This window comes from Oncorhynchus gorbuscha, linkage group LG01 (genome assembly GCF_021184085.1).
Source record: "Oncorhynchus gorbuscha isolate QuinsamMale2020 ecotype Even-year linkage group LG01, OgorEven_v1.0, whole genome shotgun sequence".
NCBI classification, from domain to species: Eukaryota; Metazoa; Chordata; class Actinopteri; order Salmoniformes; family Salmonidae; genus Oncorhynchus; species Oncorhynchus gorbuscha.
The window spans coordinates 10,498,705-10,517,405 of record NC_060173.1 but is presented as its reverse complement, the minus strand read 5'-3'; the positions used below and the strand labels follow the sequence as shown (position 1 = coordinate 10,517,405).

General features: G+C 41.4%; 2 protein-coding genes across 2 annotated transcripts in view; one reads left to right on the top strand and one right to left on the bottom strand.

Moving 5' to 3' along the window:
• The window catches only part of LOC124032532 (rab GDP dissociation inhibitor beta-like), a 24,966-nt gene extending 21,408 nt beyond the window's left edge, over nucleotides 1–3,558 (bottom strand). Inside the window, exons 1-3 of the mRNA XM_046344870.1 lie at nucleotides 3,400–3,558; nucleotides 2,309–2,416; nucleotides 138–237 (exon numbers count right to left, since the gene is read on the bottom strand). Coding sequence (XP_046200826.1) covers nucleotides 138–237; nucleotides 2,309–2,416; nucleotides 3,400–3,444 — 253 coding nt within the window. The 5' untranslated portion in view covers nucleotides 3,445–3,558. The remainder of the gene's footprint in view (nucleotides 1–137; nucleotides 238–2,308; nucleotides 2,417–3,399) is intronic.
• Nucleotides 3,536–18,701, top strand: LOC124032516 (transcription initiation factor TFIID subunit 3-like). Its single transcript, XM_046344869.1, has 7 exons — nucleotides 3,536–3,968; nucleotides 4,681–4,932; nucleotides 5,180–7,023; nucleotides 7,145–7,227; nucleotides 12,233–12,494; nucleotides 13,245–13,351; nucleotides 15,981–18,701. The coding sequence occupies exons 1-7, from the start codon at nucleotides 3,803–3,805 to the stop codon at nucleotides 16,093–16,095; spliced, it is 2,829 nt and encodes a 942-aa protein (XP_046200825.1). The 5' UTR covers nucleotides 3,536–3,802; the 3' UTR covers nucleotides 16,096–18,701.

Here is an 18,701-nt window from a genome sequence, read left to right as displayed (position 1 = left end):
GGGCATGCAAAGGAAAACATTTCTTATTGGACAAGGCCAGTTAGTCCCTTCCTGTTCCAGTCCCTCCCCCGTGTGGTGGCTAATAAACACAACCCTGCACTCAGTATTATATCTAGAATGCTATATTGCTTTCCTACCATTGGCCATCAGGAACTTTGGGATGAGGTCCACGCTCCAGTCCCGACCTCTTCCCATGGACTCCGGAGGTTTACCTGGAAGGCTGAAGCGCTTGTACAACTGGAGGGGGACACGAAAAAACAAAACAGGAATGATTAAACATTGTTATTTGTTATTACTTGTTGTTTGTATTTCTTTACCTACCTATTGTACACCTAATTCCTTTTTTGTACTATTGAGCCTGCTTGGTTAGAACCTGTAAGTAAGCATTTCACTGTAAGGTCTACTACACCTGTAAGGTCTACTACACCTGTTATATTCAGCATTTCACTGTAAGGTCTACTACACCTGTAAGGTCTACTACACCTGTTATATTCAGCATTTCACTGTAAGGTCTACTACACCTGTTATATTTATATTCAGCATTTCACTGTATCTACTACACCTGTTATATTCAGCATTTCACTGTAAGGTCTACTACACCTGTTATATTCAGCATTTCACTGTAAGGTCTACTACACCTGTTGTATTCAGCATTTCACTGTAAGGTCTACTACACCTGTTGTATTCAGCATTTCACTGTAAGGTCTACTACACCTGTTGTATTCAGCATTTCACTGTAAGGTCTACACACCTGTTGTATTCAGCATTTCACTGTAAGGTCTACTACACCTGTTGTATTCAGCATTTCACTGTAAGGTCTACTACACCTGTTGTATTCAGCATTTCACTGTAAGGTCTACTACACCTGTTGTATTCAGCATTTCACTGTAAGGTCTACTACACCTGTTGTATTCAGCATTTCACTGTAAGGTCTACTACACCTGTTGTATTCAGCATTTCACTGTAACTACACCTGTATACTACACCTGTAGTATTCAGCATTTCACTGTAAGGTCTACTACACCTGTTGTTATCAGCTGCATTGTCAGACTGAAGGTCTACTACACCTGTAGCACCTGTTGTATTCAGCATTTCACTGTAACATCTACTACACCTGTTGTATTCAGCATTTCACTGACTAAACCTGTTGTATTCAGCATTTCACTGATCTACTACACCTGTTGTATTCAGCATTTGATTTGATTTCACTGTAAGGTCTACTACACCTGTTGTATTCAGCATTTCACTGTAAGGTCTACTACACCTGTTGTATTCAGCATTTCACTGTAAGGTCTACTACACCTGTTGTATTCAGCATTTCACTGTAAGGTCTACTACACCTGTTGTATTCAGCATTTCACTGTAAGGTCTACTACACCTGTTGTATTCAGCATTTCACTGTAAGGTCTACTACACCTGTTGTATTCAGCATTTCACTGTAAGGTCTACTACACCTGTTGTATTCAGCATTTCACTGTAAGGTCTACTACACCTGTTGTATTCAGCATTTCACTGTAAGGTCTACTACACCTGTTGTATTCAGCATTTCACTGTAAGGTCTACTACACCTGTTGTATTCAGCATTTCACTGTAAGGTCTACTACACCTGTTGTATTCAGCATTTCACTGTAAGGTCTACTACACCTGTTGTATTCAGCATTTCTCTGTAAGGTCTTCTACACCGGTTGTATTCTGCATTTCACTGTAAGGTCTACTACACCTGTTATATTGGGCACACGTGACAAATAAACTTGGATTTGATTACTTAATTTCTTTGACAGTAAAACAGTGATCTCAAACTCAGCTGTGCCTCAACTATAGTAATGAAATGTGACAGCATAGATAACATACCATGTCACTTACTCTATATCTGTGTGACAACATAGATAATAGAACATGTAACTCTATATTTGTGTGATAGCACCACATGATGTGGGCTGTTTTAGAACCACTGGTGTGTATTCATTAGTTGGATTCCGTTACAAAACATTTGGTTTACTACAAACAGAAAACGTTTTGCAACAGAAAAACAAGTTTCTATTGGACAAATTCAGGTAGGTCCCTCCCCGTTTGGTTCCGATTGGGTTCTAGAGTAAATGGTAAACGGTATCCATTGCAAAACGTTTTGCAAAGGATGAAAGGTTTTGAAACGGAATTCGAATAATGAATACAGCCCAGGTTAATACCCTTTCCACACTACTGATCTGAGTTGAGCCAATTACTGGGCTGGCCTAGTTAAGGCTTGACCAAAAGAAAACAGGACAGGCATGATAGCATGAAAATGGTCATCTTGTGTTCCTTCGCTTACGTCTTCCAGTGGTGTGATGGAAGCGCTCTCTGCACCATAGTACGAGTTCCTGTCCATATGAAGCACCTTCTTCCCCTTCACTGACATAATGCCAGACAGAATGCATTCCTTAGGAAATAAATAGATAGAAGTCAGATAGGTAAATTAGTTAAACAAAAAAATAAATGTATAAAAGTGATATTTTATGTTTTAGACAGATGTTTAAAGAACAATGTAAACAGTATAACAGCTAACACCACAACTAGCTAAACTGGCTACTAGTAGCTAGCCAGTGTAGCCAACTAGCTAACTTTAGCTACATTTTACCAAAGATTCTTTTTTATAACTAAACCAAGATAGACCACAGCCTGTCGTTTCCAATGTGAACACGTGAGCCATAGTGAGCAGAACAAGCAAGGAGGGGTGAAGAGTCAGGGACGTGTGAGCGAAATCCTATTGGCGCGTTCTACCATCATCTGCATATTTCCGTTAGGGAACGCCTAATGTGCAATAGCTCATTTCGCCTTTGCGTTCCTTCTAAACAACAATAATTAAAATAAAAACGTTCACAAAGAGTAAAGTCTACAAACCTTGGTCCACTATGTTCATAGCATATATCAGTTTTGGCTACAGGAAACTGTATTGAGAACAAATGTTTTTGTCGATAAGAATTTGCAGAATGTCGGCCAAAATCCATCACCTCCCACTGCCCGCCAGTGGGCTTCCTCTCACTGCCATATTTGGTAGTGAGTGGAAACGCCAAGCGGATGCTTCAAATTTATACATCCTGTGAAATATCTGTCTCATTGTTCTGTGATTTTACTCTAGTTGAAAATAACAGGAAATACTAGTTATTGTACGTGAGCTGTCACTTGTTGTAGACTGTGGAAAGTATCACCACACACAGATAACACTACTGAAAAACAAAGCAGACACATTTCTGAAAATAACGTAAAATGGATATCTAACTAAAGAGAAAGCAAGCTAATTTAGCACTAGTTAGCCATGACATTAGCCTACAGTTTAGCCTACACACCTAACTGTGACATGTCATGCATGAGCATGCTTCGACTATTGGAAGTTCGTACTAATTGCTTTGTCCATTTTCTCACCGTTAAGCCGGTACCGAGAACGATAACATCATATTCTTCATCCATGGCTGAGTGTCCTCCTTTACTTTATTCCTACGGTTATTTATGTCAGTGAAAATGGAATGGCTGTTTGGTAGTTGAAAAGTTTTCCGGCTGCGCAGCGTAGGTAATGATCCCTGCGAACGTACCTTTCTTCTGTGGGTTGTCCCATGTTTTTGCGCATGTCAGATCGATGGGTTTTGTCGGTGGAAACAAGATGGCGGCTCTGACAAGACCGCCAACATATTTACTCGAATAGATGTCAACATTAACCCTCATCGAGCGTTTTGTTCGCGACCTGCATGTATTTCATGCATCATGAAGACCAGGAAGATGTTCTATAGTAGGGATTGACGAAGCCACGACCGTTAGTAAAGTCAGCGTGATGTGCGAGAGCTATGCCCGCTCGCTGCTGCGTGTGTCGGTGGCGCAGATCTGCCAAGCGTTGGGCTGGGATGCGGTGCAGCTCACCGCCTGCGACCTGCTTTCCGATGTGCTGCACAGATATATCCAGCAGTTGGCCAGGGGTTGTCATCGATATTCGGAGCTCTGTAAGTACTGTATTTCTGAAATGTTTACTTGAAGTGAAAGTGATCTGGTTAGGTATTGAGTCACGTTGTTTATTCCCGGCTCTGTGACTAACCGCCCCCTCCAACCGAGGCCTAACTAATAATATACATTTTCAGTAAACATAACCAAGCTGCTAACCAACTATGTTAGTAAGCCACATTATGTAATCAATGACCAGACTTGGTTGTGTTTGCGAGTATACATTTTCTAAGTATTGCATGCATGTAGCTGTTAGCTTATTTGTGTATGTTTTGGCCATGTGTTTCTTTAAAAACCTGTCATGCTGTGTCGGACATGGTTAGCTCAGATGTCAACACAGGGGAGTGTTCAAACATGGCAGAGAAGGAAAACAGTGTGGTATCTCATTTTAGAATGGCTTTTAAGAAAATACTGTCCTATAAATGTAGTAGGTTTGTTAATAATTGTACATGATGAAATGACAGAAAAGCAACTATTTTCTGAAGACATAACAGCTAATGGTTTAGGATATCTTCATTTTGGCTCAATCAAACCAGTATTTAAGAAAGAGGAGGATCTGTTTGACAAAGGAAATACTGTATGCAGGCAAGTCCTGGTATGGTCTGATCCTTGTTGTCCATTCAGTCTCACCCCTTGGGTTTGACCCTTAGGAAGATGCATGTAACAGAAGGCCTTTCGTTTTGATGTCTCATGCATTCTCCTGCCTGTTCCTAGATGGGAGAACAGACCCAGTGCTGGATGACGTAGGCCAGGCATTTAGGCTGCTGGGGGTGAGTCTATCTGAGCTGGAGGACTATGTCCACAACCTGGAGCCCGTAGGGTTCGCCCAGCAGACGCCCCTCTTCCCCCTCAGCAAGAACAACGTGCTGCAGTTCCCTCAGCCTGGAGTGGGGGTCCGGTGGGACGCAGAGGAGAGGAAGGACTACATTCCAGATTATATGCCACCCTTGGTCTCACTACAGGAAGGTAAGACTGTAGCATTGTGTGTGTTTGTGTTACACAACTTACCTCTATGGAGAACAGTTGTGCATGGAGAATGTTGTGAGATAGGGAGTGATGGGGAGAGTATGCTTCTGTTTTTGTGTGTTTATGGGGTTTTGTCAAACAGATAATGTTTTTTATCCTTACCTTTAATTCAATGCCAATCAGACCCTAGAAGATGTAGTGATTGATTTAACTCAGTATTATATCGCTCTCTCTTTCACAACTGCAGAAGAGGAGGAAGCCCTGGCTGACATGGGCACCTCTGCTGAGGCCATGCAGGTCCCGCTGGACGATACCGATGAGGATATGGATGATGACGAGGCGGTGAACGATGAGAACCACCCTGTGAAGAGACACCTGGACAGCCCCGACGCCGCCATGGGTATGATGCCCACCTCCAAGAGGCCTCGCATGCACTCTGGCTTCAGCCCCGACTGGAGCATGGAGCCCAGGGAGCCCCTCACCTCCCTCAACCCCCAGCGTGTTCTTCCAGGCATGATGGCCTCCCACTCTCACGACAGCCTGGGTTCAATGTCTATGTCCCCTGAGACACCTGGGCCTCCAACGTCGTTCAGACCCCAGCCGGTGACCCCCGGGAGACACTCAGATCATAAGTCACATGGCAGTCAAGGCCGCAAAGGGCCCAAGGGCTCATCCCCCAGCAGGCCACGGACTAAGTCCCCCAAGGGGGTCAACGCTGGTGGGGCTATGTCAGGCAGCCCCATCCGCTCGCCCAAATCTTCCAAGGAAAGGAAAAAGTCACCTTGCCGGACCAAGAGCCCTAAAAGTCCCAAGAGCCCCAAGATAGGCTCTGGAGCCAAGTCTGGGTCTCACCCCCAGGGCAAGTCTGAGGCTCAGGTCCTTGGCCTACAGAGGCTGCCCCTGTCAGCCCTCAGTGAGAGGATGGGGAAGGAGAATATCCACGTGCAGACCCTAGAGGACCACGAGCTTGCAGGTTTCGTCTCTAGTAAACTCGTCGAACCTGGCACCAACAACGCCGATATCGACGACTCCATCGACACTGTGATCGCCAGGGCATGCGCCGAGCGGGAGCCTGACCCCTTCGCCTTCTCGTCGGGCTGCGAGTCGGAGAACGATGGCTTCTCCTCTCCCCGCAGGCTCACTATCATGGAGCCAGGAGGAATGCCTAAGCTCTCACTGGGAGCCAACACCATGGCTAAAGACCTGTCCACGCCACTACACCTCAACGCAGGTGGCGGCCCCGGGAGCTGGACCATGGACGACTCCATCAATGAGGTCATACGCAAGGTAAACCAGGGGGATCCCTCAGCAGGACAGCCCCAGGACGAATCGTACCTCTCCTCAGCGTCCGCCTCACCCCCGACGCCGGAGCCCCTCCTCAAGATGTTCCAGGAGAAGAACAAACTCGTCTCCTCGGCTGACATCAAGAAGAAACTGAAGAAGGAGCTCAAGACAAAGATGAAGAAGGAGAAAGGAGAGAAACCGAAAGATAAAGAGAGGGATAAAGACAGGGGGAAGATTAAAGAGAAGAACAAGGATAAGAACAGGGACAAGAGCAAAGATTCTTTCTCCAAAGAGGCCAAGATACCATGGAAGGACCTTGGAAACAAGGACGACCTCAGGGAACACTTCCAGGGTCAGATGTCAGGGTTTGGCAGTCCGGAGGGCTCCATGATCAAGATCAAGTCCCGCGGTGGAGGGGGTGGAGGGGATGGCAGCGGCAAGAAGGAGAAGGACAAACACAAAGACAAGAAGAAGGACCGGGAGAAGAGCAAGAAGGACAAAGACAAGCGGGAGAAGGGCAAGGACAGGCAGAAGATATCCTCCCTCACCCCGTTCAGTTTGAGTGACATGCCTGTTCTGTTCAGCCCGTCGACGTGTCTCCGCATCCCCTCGATGTTGCCCCCTCTTCCCCCCATCCTCCAGGACAAGGATGTGAAGAGCAAGGAGAAGGACAAGAAGAAAGACGAGAAGAAGAAGAAGAAGAAGAAAGATAAAGAGAAGGAGAAGGAAAAGGAGAGAGATAAAGAGGAGAAGAAGAAAGAGAAGGAGAAGCGAGAGAAGGAAAAAGAGAAGATCAGACTAGAAAAGGTAACTTGTCTTTTCCCAGGATTGGTTTGTAGTGTAGCGTTTTATAAAACATTAGTGAAGCATCTTATGCACACACACACAATAACAACGTTGCTCCTTCTTCTTTTCCCCACTGTTCCAGGTGAGGGTGGAGACTCCAGTGACTGTCCCGTCTCCTGTCATCCCCAGGCTGACCCTGAGGGTGGGGGCTGGACAGGACAAAATGTAAGTTTCTCAATTCAAATCAATACAACTTTAATAGTCCATTCAGAAAGTATTCAGACCTCTTGACTTTTTTCACTTTTTGTTTCGATACAGCCTTATTCTATTAAATAAAAACAAATCCTTCTCAGTCTACACACAATACCCCATAGTTACAAAGTGAAAACAGGTTTTTAATATATATATTTTTTTGACAGAAATCAATTCAAATTTATTGGTCATACACGTGTTTAGCAGATGTTATTGCAAGTGTAGCGAAATGCTTGTGCTTCTAGCTCCGACAGTGCAGTAAAATCTAACAAGTAATACCTAACAGTTTCACATGTTCTCCAAAATACACCTAAATATAAGTAATACATGGATTAAGAATATATATACATGTATGTCAGAGCGGCATTGGACAGTACCAGTCAAAAGTTTGGACACACCTAGTCATTCAAGGGTTTTTCTTTATTTTCACTTTTTTCTACATTGTAGAATAATAGTGAAGACATCAAAACTATGAAATAACACAAATGGAATCATCATGTAACCAAAAAAGTGTTAAACAAATCAAAATATATTTTAGATTCTTCAAAGTAGCCACCCTTTGCCTTGATGACAGCTTTGCACATTCAACAGTCTTGAAGGAGTTCCCACATATGCTGAACACTACAAAGAGAAACTCGGCTGTGAGCCTACCGGATGAGCTAAATACCTTTTATGCTCGCTTCGAGACAAGCAACACTGAAGTATGGATGAGAGCACCAGCTGTTCCGAACGACTGTGTGATCACTCTCTCCGTAGCCAAGACCTTTAAACAGGTCAACATTCACAAAACCGCGGGGCCAGGCGGATTACTAGGACAGACAGTACTCAAAGCATGCGCGGACCAACTGGCAAGTGTCTACACTGACATTTTCAACCTCTCCCTGACCGAGTCTGTAATACCTACATGTTTCAAACAGACCACCATAGTCACTGTGCCCAAGAAGGTGAAGGTAACCTGCTAAATGATTACTGCCCCGTAGCAGAGTCTTTTCGTAGCAGACTCTTTTCAACTACTGCCCCATAGCATTTTTTTAATTTTTACCTTCATTTAACTAGGCAAGTCAGTTAAGAACAAATTCTTATTTTCAATGATGGCCTAGGAACAGTGGGTTAACTGCCTGTTCAGGGGCAGAACAATGGATTTGTTTTACCTTGTCAGCTCGGGGATTCGATTTTGCAACCTTTCGGTTACTAGTCCATCGCTCTAACCACTAGGCTACCTGCTGCCCCATTTACGTCGGTAGCCATGAAGTGCTTTGAGAGGCTGGTCATGGCTCACATCAACACCATCATGCCAGAAACCCTAGACCACTCCAATTCACATACCTTTCCCACCTGGACAAAAGGAACACCTACGAGGTTGACTACAGATTAATTAGCATTCGACACCATTGCACTCTTTGAAGTCCACATGGAGACTGCCTGTTACGCGAATGCAGCAAGCCAAGGTAAGTTGCTAGCTAGCATTAAACTTATCTTATAAAAAACAATCAATCAATCATAATCACTAGTTAACTACACATGGTTGATGATATTACTAGATATTATCTAGCGGGTCCTGCGTTGTGTATAATCTGACTGAGTGGTGGTAGGCAGAAGCAGGTGCGTAAACATTCATTCAAACAGCACTTCCGTGCGTTTTGCCAGCAGCTCTTCGTTGTGCGTCAAGCATTGCGCTGTTTATGACTCCAAGCCTATCAACTCCCACGCTCTGCGTGGGTAACGCTGCTTCGAGGGTGGCTGTTGTCGTTGTGTTCCTGGTTCGAGTCCCGGGAGGAGCGAGGAGAGGACGGAAGCTATACTGTTACACTTGCAATACTAAAGTGCCTATAAGAACATCCAATAGTCAAAGGTTAATGAAATACAAATGGTATAGAGGGAAATAGTCCTATAATTCCTATAATAACTACAATCTAAAACTTCTTACCTGGGAATATTGAAGACTCATTTTAATAGGAACCACCAACTTTCATATGTTCTCATGTTCTGAGCAAGGAACTTAAATGTTAGCTTTCTTACATAGCACATATTGCACTCTTACTTTCTTCTCCAACACTTTGTTTTTGCATTGTTCAATTTGGTTTAAATATGGTTCATTATTTATTTGAGACAACATTTATTTTATTGATGTATTATATTAAGTTAAAATAAGTGTTCATTCAGTATTGTTGTAATTGTCATTATTAAAAATACATTTGGTTCTTTTTTGATTCTCCAATAATCGGTATCGGCGTTGAAAAATCATATTCGGTCGACCTCTAATACATAGTCCCCTCGTGTACTCCCTGTTCACCCACGACTGTGGCCAAACACAACTCCAACAACCTCATTAAGTTTTCTGACGACACAACAGTGACCGACAACGATGAGACGGCCTATAGGAAGGTGGTCAGAGACCTGGCAGTGTTTTGCCAAGACAACCTCTCCCTCAATGTGAGAAAGACAAAGGAGCTGTTCGTGGACTACAGGAAAAAGAGGGCCGAACAGGCCCCCATTAATATCGACTGGGCTGAAGTGGAGCGGGTCGAGAGTTTCAAGTTCCTTGTTGTCCACATCACCAACAAACTATCATGGTCCAAACACACCAAGACAGTTGTGAAGAGGGCATGACAACGCCTTTTCCCACTCAGGAGACTGAAAGGATTTGATATGGGTCCTCAGATCCTCAAAAGGTTCTACAGCTGCACCATCGAGAGCATCCTGACCGGTTGCATCAACGCCTGGTATGGCAACTGCTCACCATCTGACCGTAAGGCGCAACAGAGGGTAGTGTGTACGGCCCAGTACATCACTGGGGCCAAGCTTCCTAACATCCAGGACCTATATAATAGGCGGCATCAGAGAAAGACCTCAAAAATTGTCTAAGACTCCAGTCATCCAAGTCGTAGACTGTTCTCTCTGCTACCGCACGGCAAGCGGTACCGGATCGCCAAGTCTAGGACCAAAAGGCTCCTTAACAGCTTCTACCCCCAAGCCGTAAGACTGATGAACAATTAATTAAATGGCCACCCAGACTATTTACATTGTAAATCAATGTAAATAGTTTCTCTTTTTATCCCCCTTTGTTTTTACACTGCTGCTACTCGCTGTTTATTATCTATGCATAGTCACTTTAGAAATTACCTCGACTAACCTGTACACCCGCACATTGACTCTGTACCGGTACCCCCAGTATATAGCCTCATTATTGTTATGTTATTTTCTTGTTACTTTTTTACTTTAAAAAAAATGTTTTGTTACAGAAATACTTTTTGTTAATTTAGTAAATATTTTCTTAACTCTGTTTCTTGAACTGCATTGTTGGTTAAGGGGTTGTAAGTAAGTTTTTCACGGTAAGGTCTCCTCCACCTGTTGTATTCGGCACATGGACTTGTTGGCTGCTTTTCCTTCACTCTGCGGTCCAACTTATCCTAAACCATCTCAATTGAGTTAAAGTCAGGTGATTGTGGATGCCAGGTCATCGCTGCAGAATTATGTGGTAGCCATGCTGGTTATGTTTGCCTTGAATTCTAAATAAATCACAGACTGTGTTACCAGCAAAGCCTCCTCCATGCTTCACGGTGGCAACCACACATTCGAGATCATGCGTTCACCTACTCGGCGTCTCACAAAGACACGGCGGTTGGAACCAAAAAATCTCTAACTTGGACTCCAGACCAAAGGACAAATTTACACCGGTCTAATGTCCATTGCTCGTGTTTCTTGGCCCAAGCAAGTCACCTCTTCTTAATGGTGTCCTTTAGTAGTGGTTTCTTTGCAGCAATTTGACCATGAAGGCAGAGGTAACTCTGGGTCTTCCTTTCCTGTGGCGGTCCTCATGAGGGCCAGTTTCATCATAGCGCTTGATGGCTTTTGCGACTGCACTTGAAGAAACTTCCAAAGTTCTTGACATTTTCCATATTGACTGACCTTCATGTCTTAAAGTAATGAGGGACTGTTGTTTCTCTTTGCTTATTTGAGCTGTTCTTGTCATAATAATGACTTGGTCTTTTACCAAATAGGGTTATCTTCTGTATACCACCCCTACCTTGTCACAACACAACTGATAAGCTCAAACTCATTTAGAAGGAAAGAAATTCCACAAATGAACTTTTTAAGAAGGAACACGTGGTAATTGAAATGTATTCCAGGTGAGTACCTAATGAAGTTGTTTGAGAGAATGCCAAGAGTGTGCAAAGTTGTCATCAAGGCAAAGGTTGAAAACTTTGAAAAATCTCACATTAATTTTGATTTAACACTTTTGGTTATGACGTGATTCCATATGTGTTATTTCATAGCTTTGATGTCTTTACTATTATTCTACAATGTAAAATTAAAGAAAAACCCTGGAATGATAGGTGTGTCCAAACTATTGACTGGTGTATGTAGGTAAATCTGTTTTTATGTGGCACTATTTCTATGCTTCCCGTTCTTCAGTTACATTTTTGTGTCTTTTACTTTTGATTTTGTACACCAGCTTCAAACATTTGAAAATACAATATATTTGGTTATTGAAAATAGATTTCACAGCGGTTCAGATGGTACAATGATCATCTACGCTATACATTGCTTGCTACACATTTATACATTGCTTGTTTTCTTGTCACAAATTGAAACTTTTAGATTTTTAGTAACCAGGAAATGCTGAGCAATTTCTACATATTGCACCTTTTAACTTAGTTTGGCTGAGGCATTCAGCTGCATCAAACATGTATAGTACACACTGACACAGGAGTAATTATACATAGATGTACAAAACAAGTGCTGTTGCTGGTCCTATGTGGTTCAGGGCCTATAATGTTGACCCCCATGAAGTAAGTTTCTCATTGGCTCTGTTCTGATGTCTCTTTCTCTTCTTCTCTCAATTCAATTCAAGGGCTTTATTGGCATGGGAAACATGTATTAACATTGCCAAAGCAAGTGAGGTAGATAATATATAAAGTGAAGTCCTCTCTCTCGCCTTCCCTCTTTTTCTCTCTCTCTTTCTGCCTATCTCCAGAGTTATCAGCAAGGTGGTCTTGAATTCCGAGCCGCCGCCACCGCCTAAGATGCCAGCTCCTAAGACCCCCGCCGCCAAATCTGGACCCGGCAATCGCCTTCAGCTGCCGCCACCTCCTCCAATCCTCCCTCCAATACCCTCGTTGTCACCCCCTGCATCCCATCTTCCCCCTGAAAGCCCTCTCCCTGCCATGCTCTCCCCTGCATCCTCCGGCAAAACATGTGTACGCAGCGTGGTCACTGAAACTGTCAAGACATATGTGGTGAGTGCCATGCCACTATATTACACATGTATCTCTCCTGACTATTCTGTCTTCCTGTGGGACCCCCTTAATCACTCATATACAGCTCATTTTTCAAAAACATTTTAAAACATGTATTTCATCTTTATTTAACCAGGTAGGCCAGTTGAGATCACCTTTATTTAACCAGGTAGGCCAGTTGAGAACACCTTTATTTAACCAGGTAGGCCAGTTGAGAACATCTTTATTTAACCAGGTAGGCTAGTTGAGAACACCTTTATTTAACCAGGTAGGCCAGTTGAGATCACCTTTATTTAACCAGGTAGGCCAGTTGAGATCACCTTTATTTAACCAGGTAGGCCAGTTGAGAACACCTTTATTTAACCAGGTAGGCCAGTTGAGAACACCTTTATTTAACCAGGTAGGCCAGTTGAGATCACCTTTATTTAACCAGGTAGGCCAGTTGAGAACACCTTCTGAATGGCACACACAGACAATCCATGTCTCAATTGTCTCAAGACTTAAAAATCATTCTTAACTTGTCTCCTCCCCTTCATCTACACGGATTGAAGTGGATTTAACAAGTGACATCAATAAGGGATCACGACTTTCACCTGGATTCACCTAGGAAAGAGCAGATGTTCCTAATGTTTTGTACACTCAGTGTACATAGGCATACATAATAAATGTAATAAACACCTTTTATTTTCTGTGATGCCTGTTCTTATTGTACTCCTGAGTGTCTTGTTGCTAATGTTGTTTCCCCTGTAGGTCCGTGATGAGTGGGGAAATAAGGTCTGGATCTGTCCTGGCTGCAACAAGCCTGATGATGGCAGTCCCATGATTGGCTGTGATGACTGTGATGACTGGTACCACTGGTAAGAGAGAGGTTTGGATTCATTTATCCAGCCATTAATTCATTTATTTTTATTAATTTGTTCATTTTGTTTGTTCATCCATCCATTGATTAATTCATCCATTTACTGTAGAACCATAGTGAAGAACATTGACTAGTTATTACTGTAGAACCATAGTGAAGAACATTGACTAGTTGTTGCTGTAGAACCATAGTGAGGAACATTGACTAGTTATTACTGTAAAACCATAGTGAGGAACATTGACTAGTTATTACTGTAGAACCATAGTGAAGAACATTGACTAGTTATTACTGTAGAACCATAGTGAAGAACATTGACTAGTTGTTACTGTAAAACCATAGTGAGGAACATTGACTAGTTGATGCTGTAGAACCATAGTGAGGAACATTGACTAGTTGATGTTGTTGACTAGTTGGAACATTGACTAGTTGTTGCTGTAGAACCATAGTGAGGAACATTGACTAGTTGTTGTTGTAGAACCATAGTGAGGAACATTGACTAATTGATGCTGTTGACTAGGTGGAACATTGACTAGTTATTACTGTAAAACCATAGTGAGGAACATTGACTAATTGATGCTGTTGACTAGGTGGAACATTGACTAGTTATTACTGTAAAACCATAGTGAGGAACATTGACTAATTGATGCTGTTGACTAGGTGGAACATTGACTAGTTATTACTGTAAAACCATAGTGAGGAACATTGACTAATTGATGCTGTTGACTAGGTGGAACATTGACTAGTTATTACTGTAAAACCATAGTGAGGAACATTGACTAATTGATGCTGTTGACTAGGTGGAACATTGACTAGTTATTACTGTAAAACCATAGTGAGGAACATTGACTAGTTATTACTGTAAAACCATAGTGAGGAACATTGACTAGTTATTACTGTAAAACCATAGTGAGGAACATTGACTAGTTATTACTGTAAAACCATAGTGAGGAACATTGACTAATTGATGCTGTTGACTAGGTGGAACATTGACTAGTTATTACTGTAAAACCATAGTGAGGAACATTGACTAGTTATTACTGTAGAACCATAGTGAAGAACATTGACTAGTTATTACTGTAGAACCATAGTGAAGAACATTGACTAGTTATTACTGTAGAACCATAGTGAGGAACATTGACTAGTTGTTATTGTAGAACCATAGTGAGGAACATTGACTAGTTGTTGTTGTAGAACCATAGTGAGGAACATTGACTAGTTGTTGCTGTAGAACCATAGTGAGGAACATTGACTAGTTGATGTTGTTGACTAGTTGGAACATTGACTAGTTGTTGCTGTAGAACCATAGTGAGGAACATTGACTAGTTGTTGTTGTAGAACCATAGTGAGGAACATTGACTAATTGATGCTGTTGACTAGGTGGAACATTGACTAGTTATTACTGTAAAACCATAGTGAGGAACATTGACTAATTGATGCTGTTGACTAGGTAGAACATTGACTAGTTATTACTGTAAAACCATAGTGAGGAACATTGACTAGTTATTACTGTAAAACCATAGTGAGGAACATTGACTAATTGATGCTGTTGACTAGGTGGAACATTGACTAGTTGTTGCTGTAAAACCATAGTGAGGAACATTGACTAGTTATTACTGTAAAACCATAGTGAGGAACATTGACTAGTTATTACTGTAAAGGCATAGTGAGGAACATTGCTAATTGATGCTGTTGACTAGGTGGAACATTGACTAGTTATTACTGTAAAACCATAGTGAGGAACATTGACTAGTTATTACTGTAAAACCATAGTGAGGAACATTGACTAATTGATGCTGTTGACTAGGTGGAACATTGACTAGTTATTACTGTAAAACCATAGTGAGGAACATTGACTAGTTATTACTGTAAAACCATAGTGAGGAACATTGACTAGTTATTACTGTAAAACCATAGTGAGGAACATTGACTAATTGATGCTGTTGACTAGGTGGACCATTGACTAGTTATTACTGTAAAACCATAGTGAGGAACATTGACTAATTGATGCTGTTGACTAGGTGGAACATTGACTAGTTATTACTGTAAAACCATAGTGAGGAACATTGACTAATTGATGCTGTTGACTAGGTGGAACATTGACTAGTTATTACTGTAAAACCATAGTGAGGAACATTGACTAATTGATGCTGTTGACTAGGTGGAACATTGACTAGTTATTACTGTAAAACCATAGTGAGGAACATTGACTAATTGATGCTGTTGACTAGGTGGAACATTGACTAGTTATTACTGTAAAACCATAGTGAGGAACATTGACTAATTGATGCTGTTGACTAGGTGGAACATTGACTAGTTATTACTGTAAAACCATAGTGAGGAACATTGACTAGTTATTACTGTAAAACCATAGTGAGGAACATTGACTAGTTATTACTGTAAAACCATAGTGAGGAACATTGACTAGTTATTACTGTAAAACCATAGTGAGGAACATTGACTAATTGATGCTGTTGACTAGGTGGAACATTGACTTGTTGTAACCTAAAGAATACAACTTATGCTACGCTGTGGGAAGCTGATCTACTCTTACTATGCATCTCTTTTTGATCATTCCGTCTTCCCTCCTTTTAATCACTCACTCACTGATTCCATCTTTCTCCCCCCAGGCCTTGTGTCGGGATGGTCTCGGCCCCTCCCGAGGACCAACAGTGGTTTTGTGTGAAGTGTGCCGGCAAGAAAAAGGACAAAAAACACAAGAAGAGGAAACACAAAGTGCATTGAGAGAGACTATGCAAAACATAGGACTTAGGACTGTTAATTCGCTGGACTGACTGCTTCTTCAAGCCAACCTCTTGGAACACTCCGGGCACTGCTGTAAACAAAGACAGAAAAGTGGAAATAACGTGACAGATGAGACATTCACACCTCTTGATGACTTTAGTTAATGACATGATGAGCCAATGATATGATAGCGCCCGTGTATGACTGTAGGAAACAAAGAAATACAGACTCTTTAACCAGCACATCCAACCGCCGTTCTGTGGGTTCCATGGTTACGACGCTTCCTTCCCCTCCCTTCTGTAAAGTGTTTTGGGGAGGGGGTGCTTTTAAGTCTGCGTCCTGGTTTTCTACCCTTCTGTCTGTTGGCACTAGGCACTCCACATCATGGATATCTACCCAAGTGTGCACTTGCACAGTCCCTTTCATGGATTGAACAATCTCTTAGAGTGTGCACTTGCACACTTGGGTAGATAATCAGGACGCAGCCTCCTGTTGGTGTGAGAGCCCAGCGTTCAGGAAGGAATGTTCAGGTGCTCTGATGTCGTCACGGAGATCATGCTTTTCAATCATCATGGCTTCAAACAGATCATTGTTGGGTTCAATGTTGTCAAAGAGAACAGGGTATAGAGAGAAGTCTACAATCATCTTGTTGTTGTTTACCTTAGTAATGTCATAGCCTGGTCCCTGATCTGTGTGTGCTCTCTTGCCAATTCTGATGGCTATTGTCTTGAGTTGGAGATAGCAAGACAACACAAACACATCTGGCAACCAGGCTAGTATTGTCACATAAAAGGAGGTCAATAATATCAAACTGAAAGACAGATTCAGATCCTGTTTAAAATCCCCCCTCTCGGTTTTCTGCTGCAGTATCCTAAAATATGTCATGTATTGTCTGTCCCCTACGTATTTATTGAGAAAGTGAAGCTAAAACTTTTAATGTGGCTTTATGCTCCAGCATTTTGGATTTGAGATCAAATATTTTATATGTGGTGATGACAGAATTTCCTCTTTTATTTGAGGGTATTTTCATACATATCTGTTATACAGTTGAGAAATTAAAGCACTTTACGTATCTAGTCCACCCATTTGAATTTAGACAAATTCACTTCTAGTGTATTACATTGAGTCAAAAGTTGACTGTTTGTTTCTGTATTTTTAGCACACAATGACTACATAAAGCTTGTGACTCTACAAGCGGGTCGGATGCATTTACAGTTTGTTTTGGCTGTGTTTCTGTTTATGTTGTGTCCAATAGAAAGCTATGGTAAATAATGTATCGTGTCAATTTGGAGTCACTTTTTTTATTTGAAATAAGAATAGAATATTTTACATTGATGTGGATGCTACCATGATTACGGATAATCATGACTTGAGTCGTGAATAATAATGAGTGAGAAAGTTATATTCACAAAGATCATGCCCCCAAAAACACGCTAACCTCTTAAACATTAAGAAAAACAGGTTAGCATTTTTACAACGTGTTATGATATTTATGCCTGTAACTTTCTCGCTCATCAATATTCAGGATTCATTCAGGACTATCTGTAACCATGGTAGCATCCACATTCATGTAGTTGTCTTAAGAAAACATTCTATTCTTATTTATAATAAAAGAGACTCTGAAATTACACAACATTGTTTACCATTAATGTAATTTCTATTGGAACACAACATAATCTGAAACGCAAACTAAACAAACTGCAAATGCATCCAACAAGTTTGTAGAGTCACAAACATGATGTAGTCATTGTGTGCTAGGAATAATGGGACTAAATACTAAACCTTTGACTAAATGTAACACAGTATAAGTTCATTTGTCCAAATACTGTATTTGTCATGACAACTTCAAATGGGGGGTGGGGTGGGGGTAAATTCATAAAGTGCTTATATTTCTAAACAGGAAATCAGATTTATGAAAATACCCTCCATTAAAAAGTGACATTCTCTACTGTTGCCTCATATAAAACATTTGATCTCAAATCCAAAATGCTGGAGTATAGGGCCAAATGTAAAAGTTTTAGCTTCCCTGTCCAAATAAATACGAAGGGGATAGTATATGAAGCCACATGCATTTTGTTCTTAGGACTTTTATTCTAATTTGTTAAATCCATTTCCAGATGATTGGTTTTTAACTTGAATCATTTTCTGTCATTTCTGTATATATTTCTTTTTAATGAAAGTTTGTATTTTTGATTTTTCATATAAATTGTCTCCAAATCAGTTCTACAGTAGCTGTGCTCATTGTGAAGGTATCTAATTTAGCTGATATTTCATATATTAAAGCCTAACAGTCTCTGTTAACTACACATAAATCTCATTGCCATCCTAAAAAATGGAAAGAGTAGTTGGTCATCTTCATCTGTACCCAAGTTCTCTGTAGGCATCTGTCCTTGTTTCCATGATTCAGGTTGAGATCCCACTTCTATCTAACATTGTGCATTTTTTTTTTACATTGATTGTTCTGTGTGCAATCCTCACCCTTTTGCCCTAAGATACGTTTTTCTTAGTTTGTTTTGATGCATTTAATTCATGAAAATTCAGTGGAAATATTTTAACAAAACCGAAGTTGAATTTGTTAAATGAATCTGAAATGTTTGGATAAGTAA

Coding starts and splice junctions, on each gene's coding strand:
- LOC124032516 (XM_046344869.1), top strand. CDS start 3,803: ATGTGCGAGAGCTATGCCCGCTCGCTGCTGCGTGTGTCGGTGGCGCAG. Junction 4,933..5,179: donor CTTGGTCTCACTACAGGAAG/GTAAGACTGTAG, acceptor TCACAACTGCAG/AAGAGGAGGAAGCCCTGGCT. Junction 7,024..7,144: donor AGAAGATCAGACTAGAAAAG/GTAACTTGTCTT, acceptor CCACTGTTCCAG/GTGAGGGTGGAGACTCCAGT.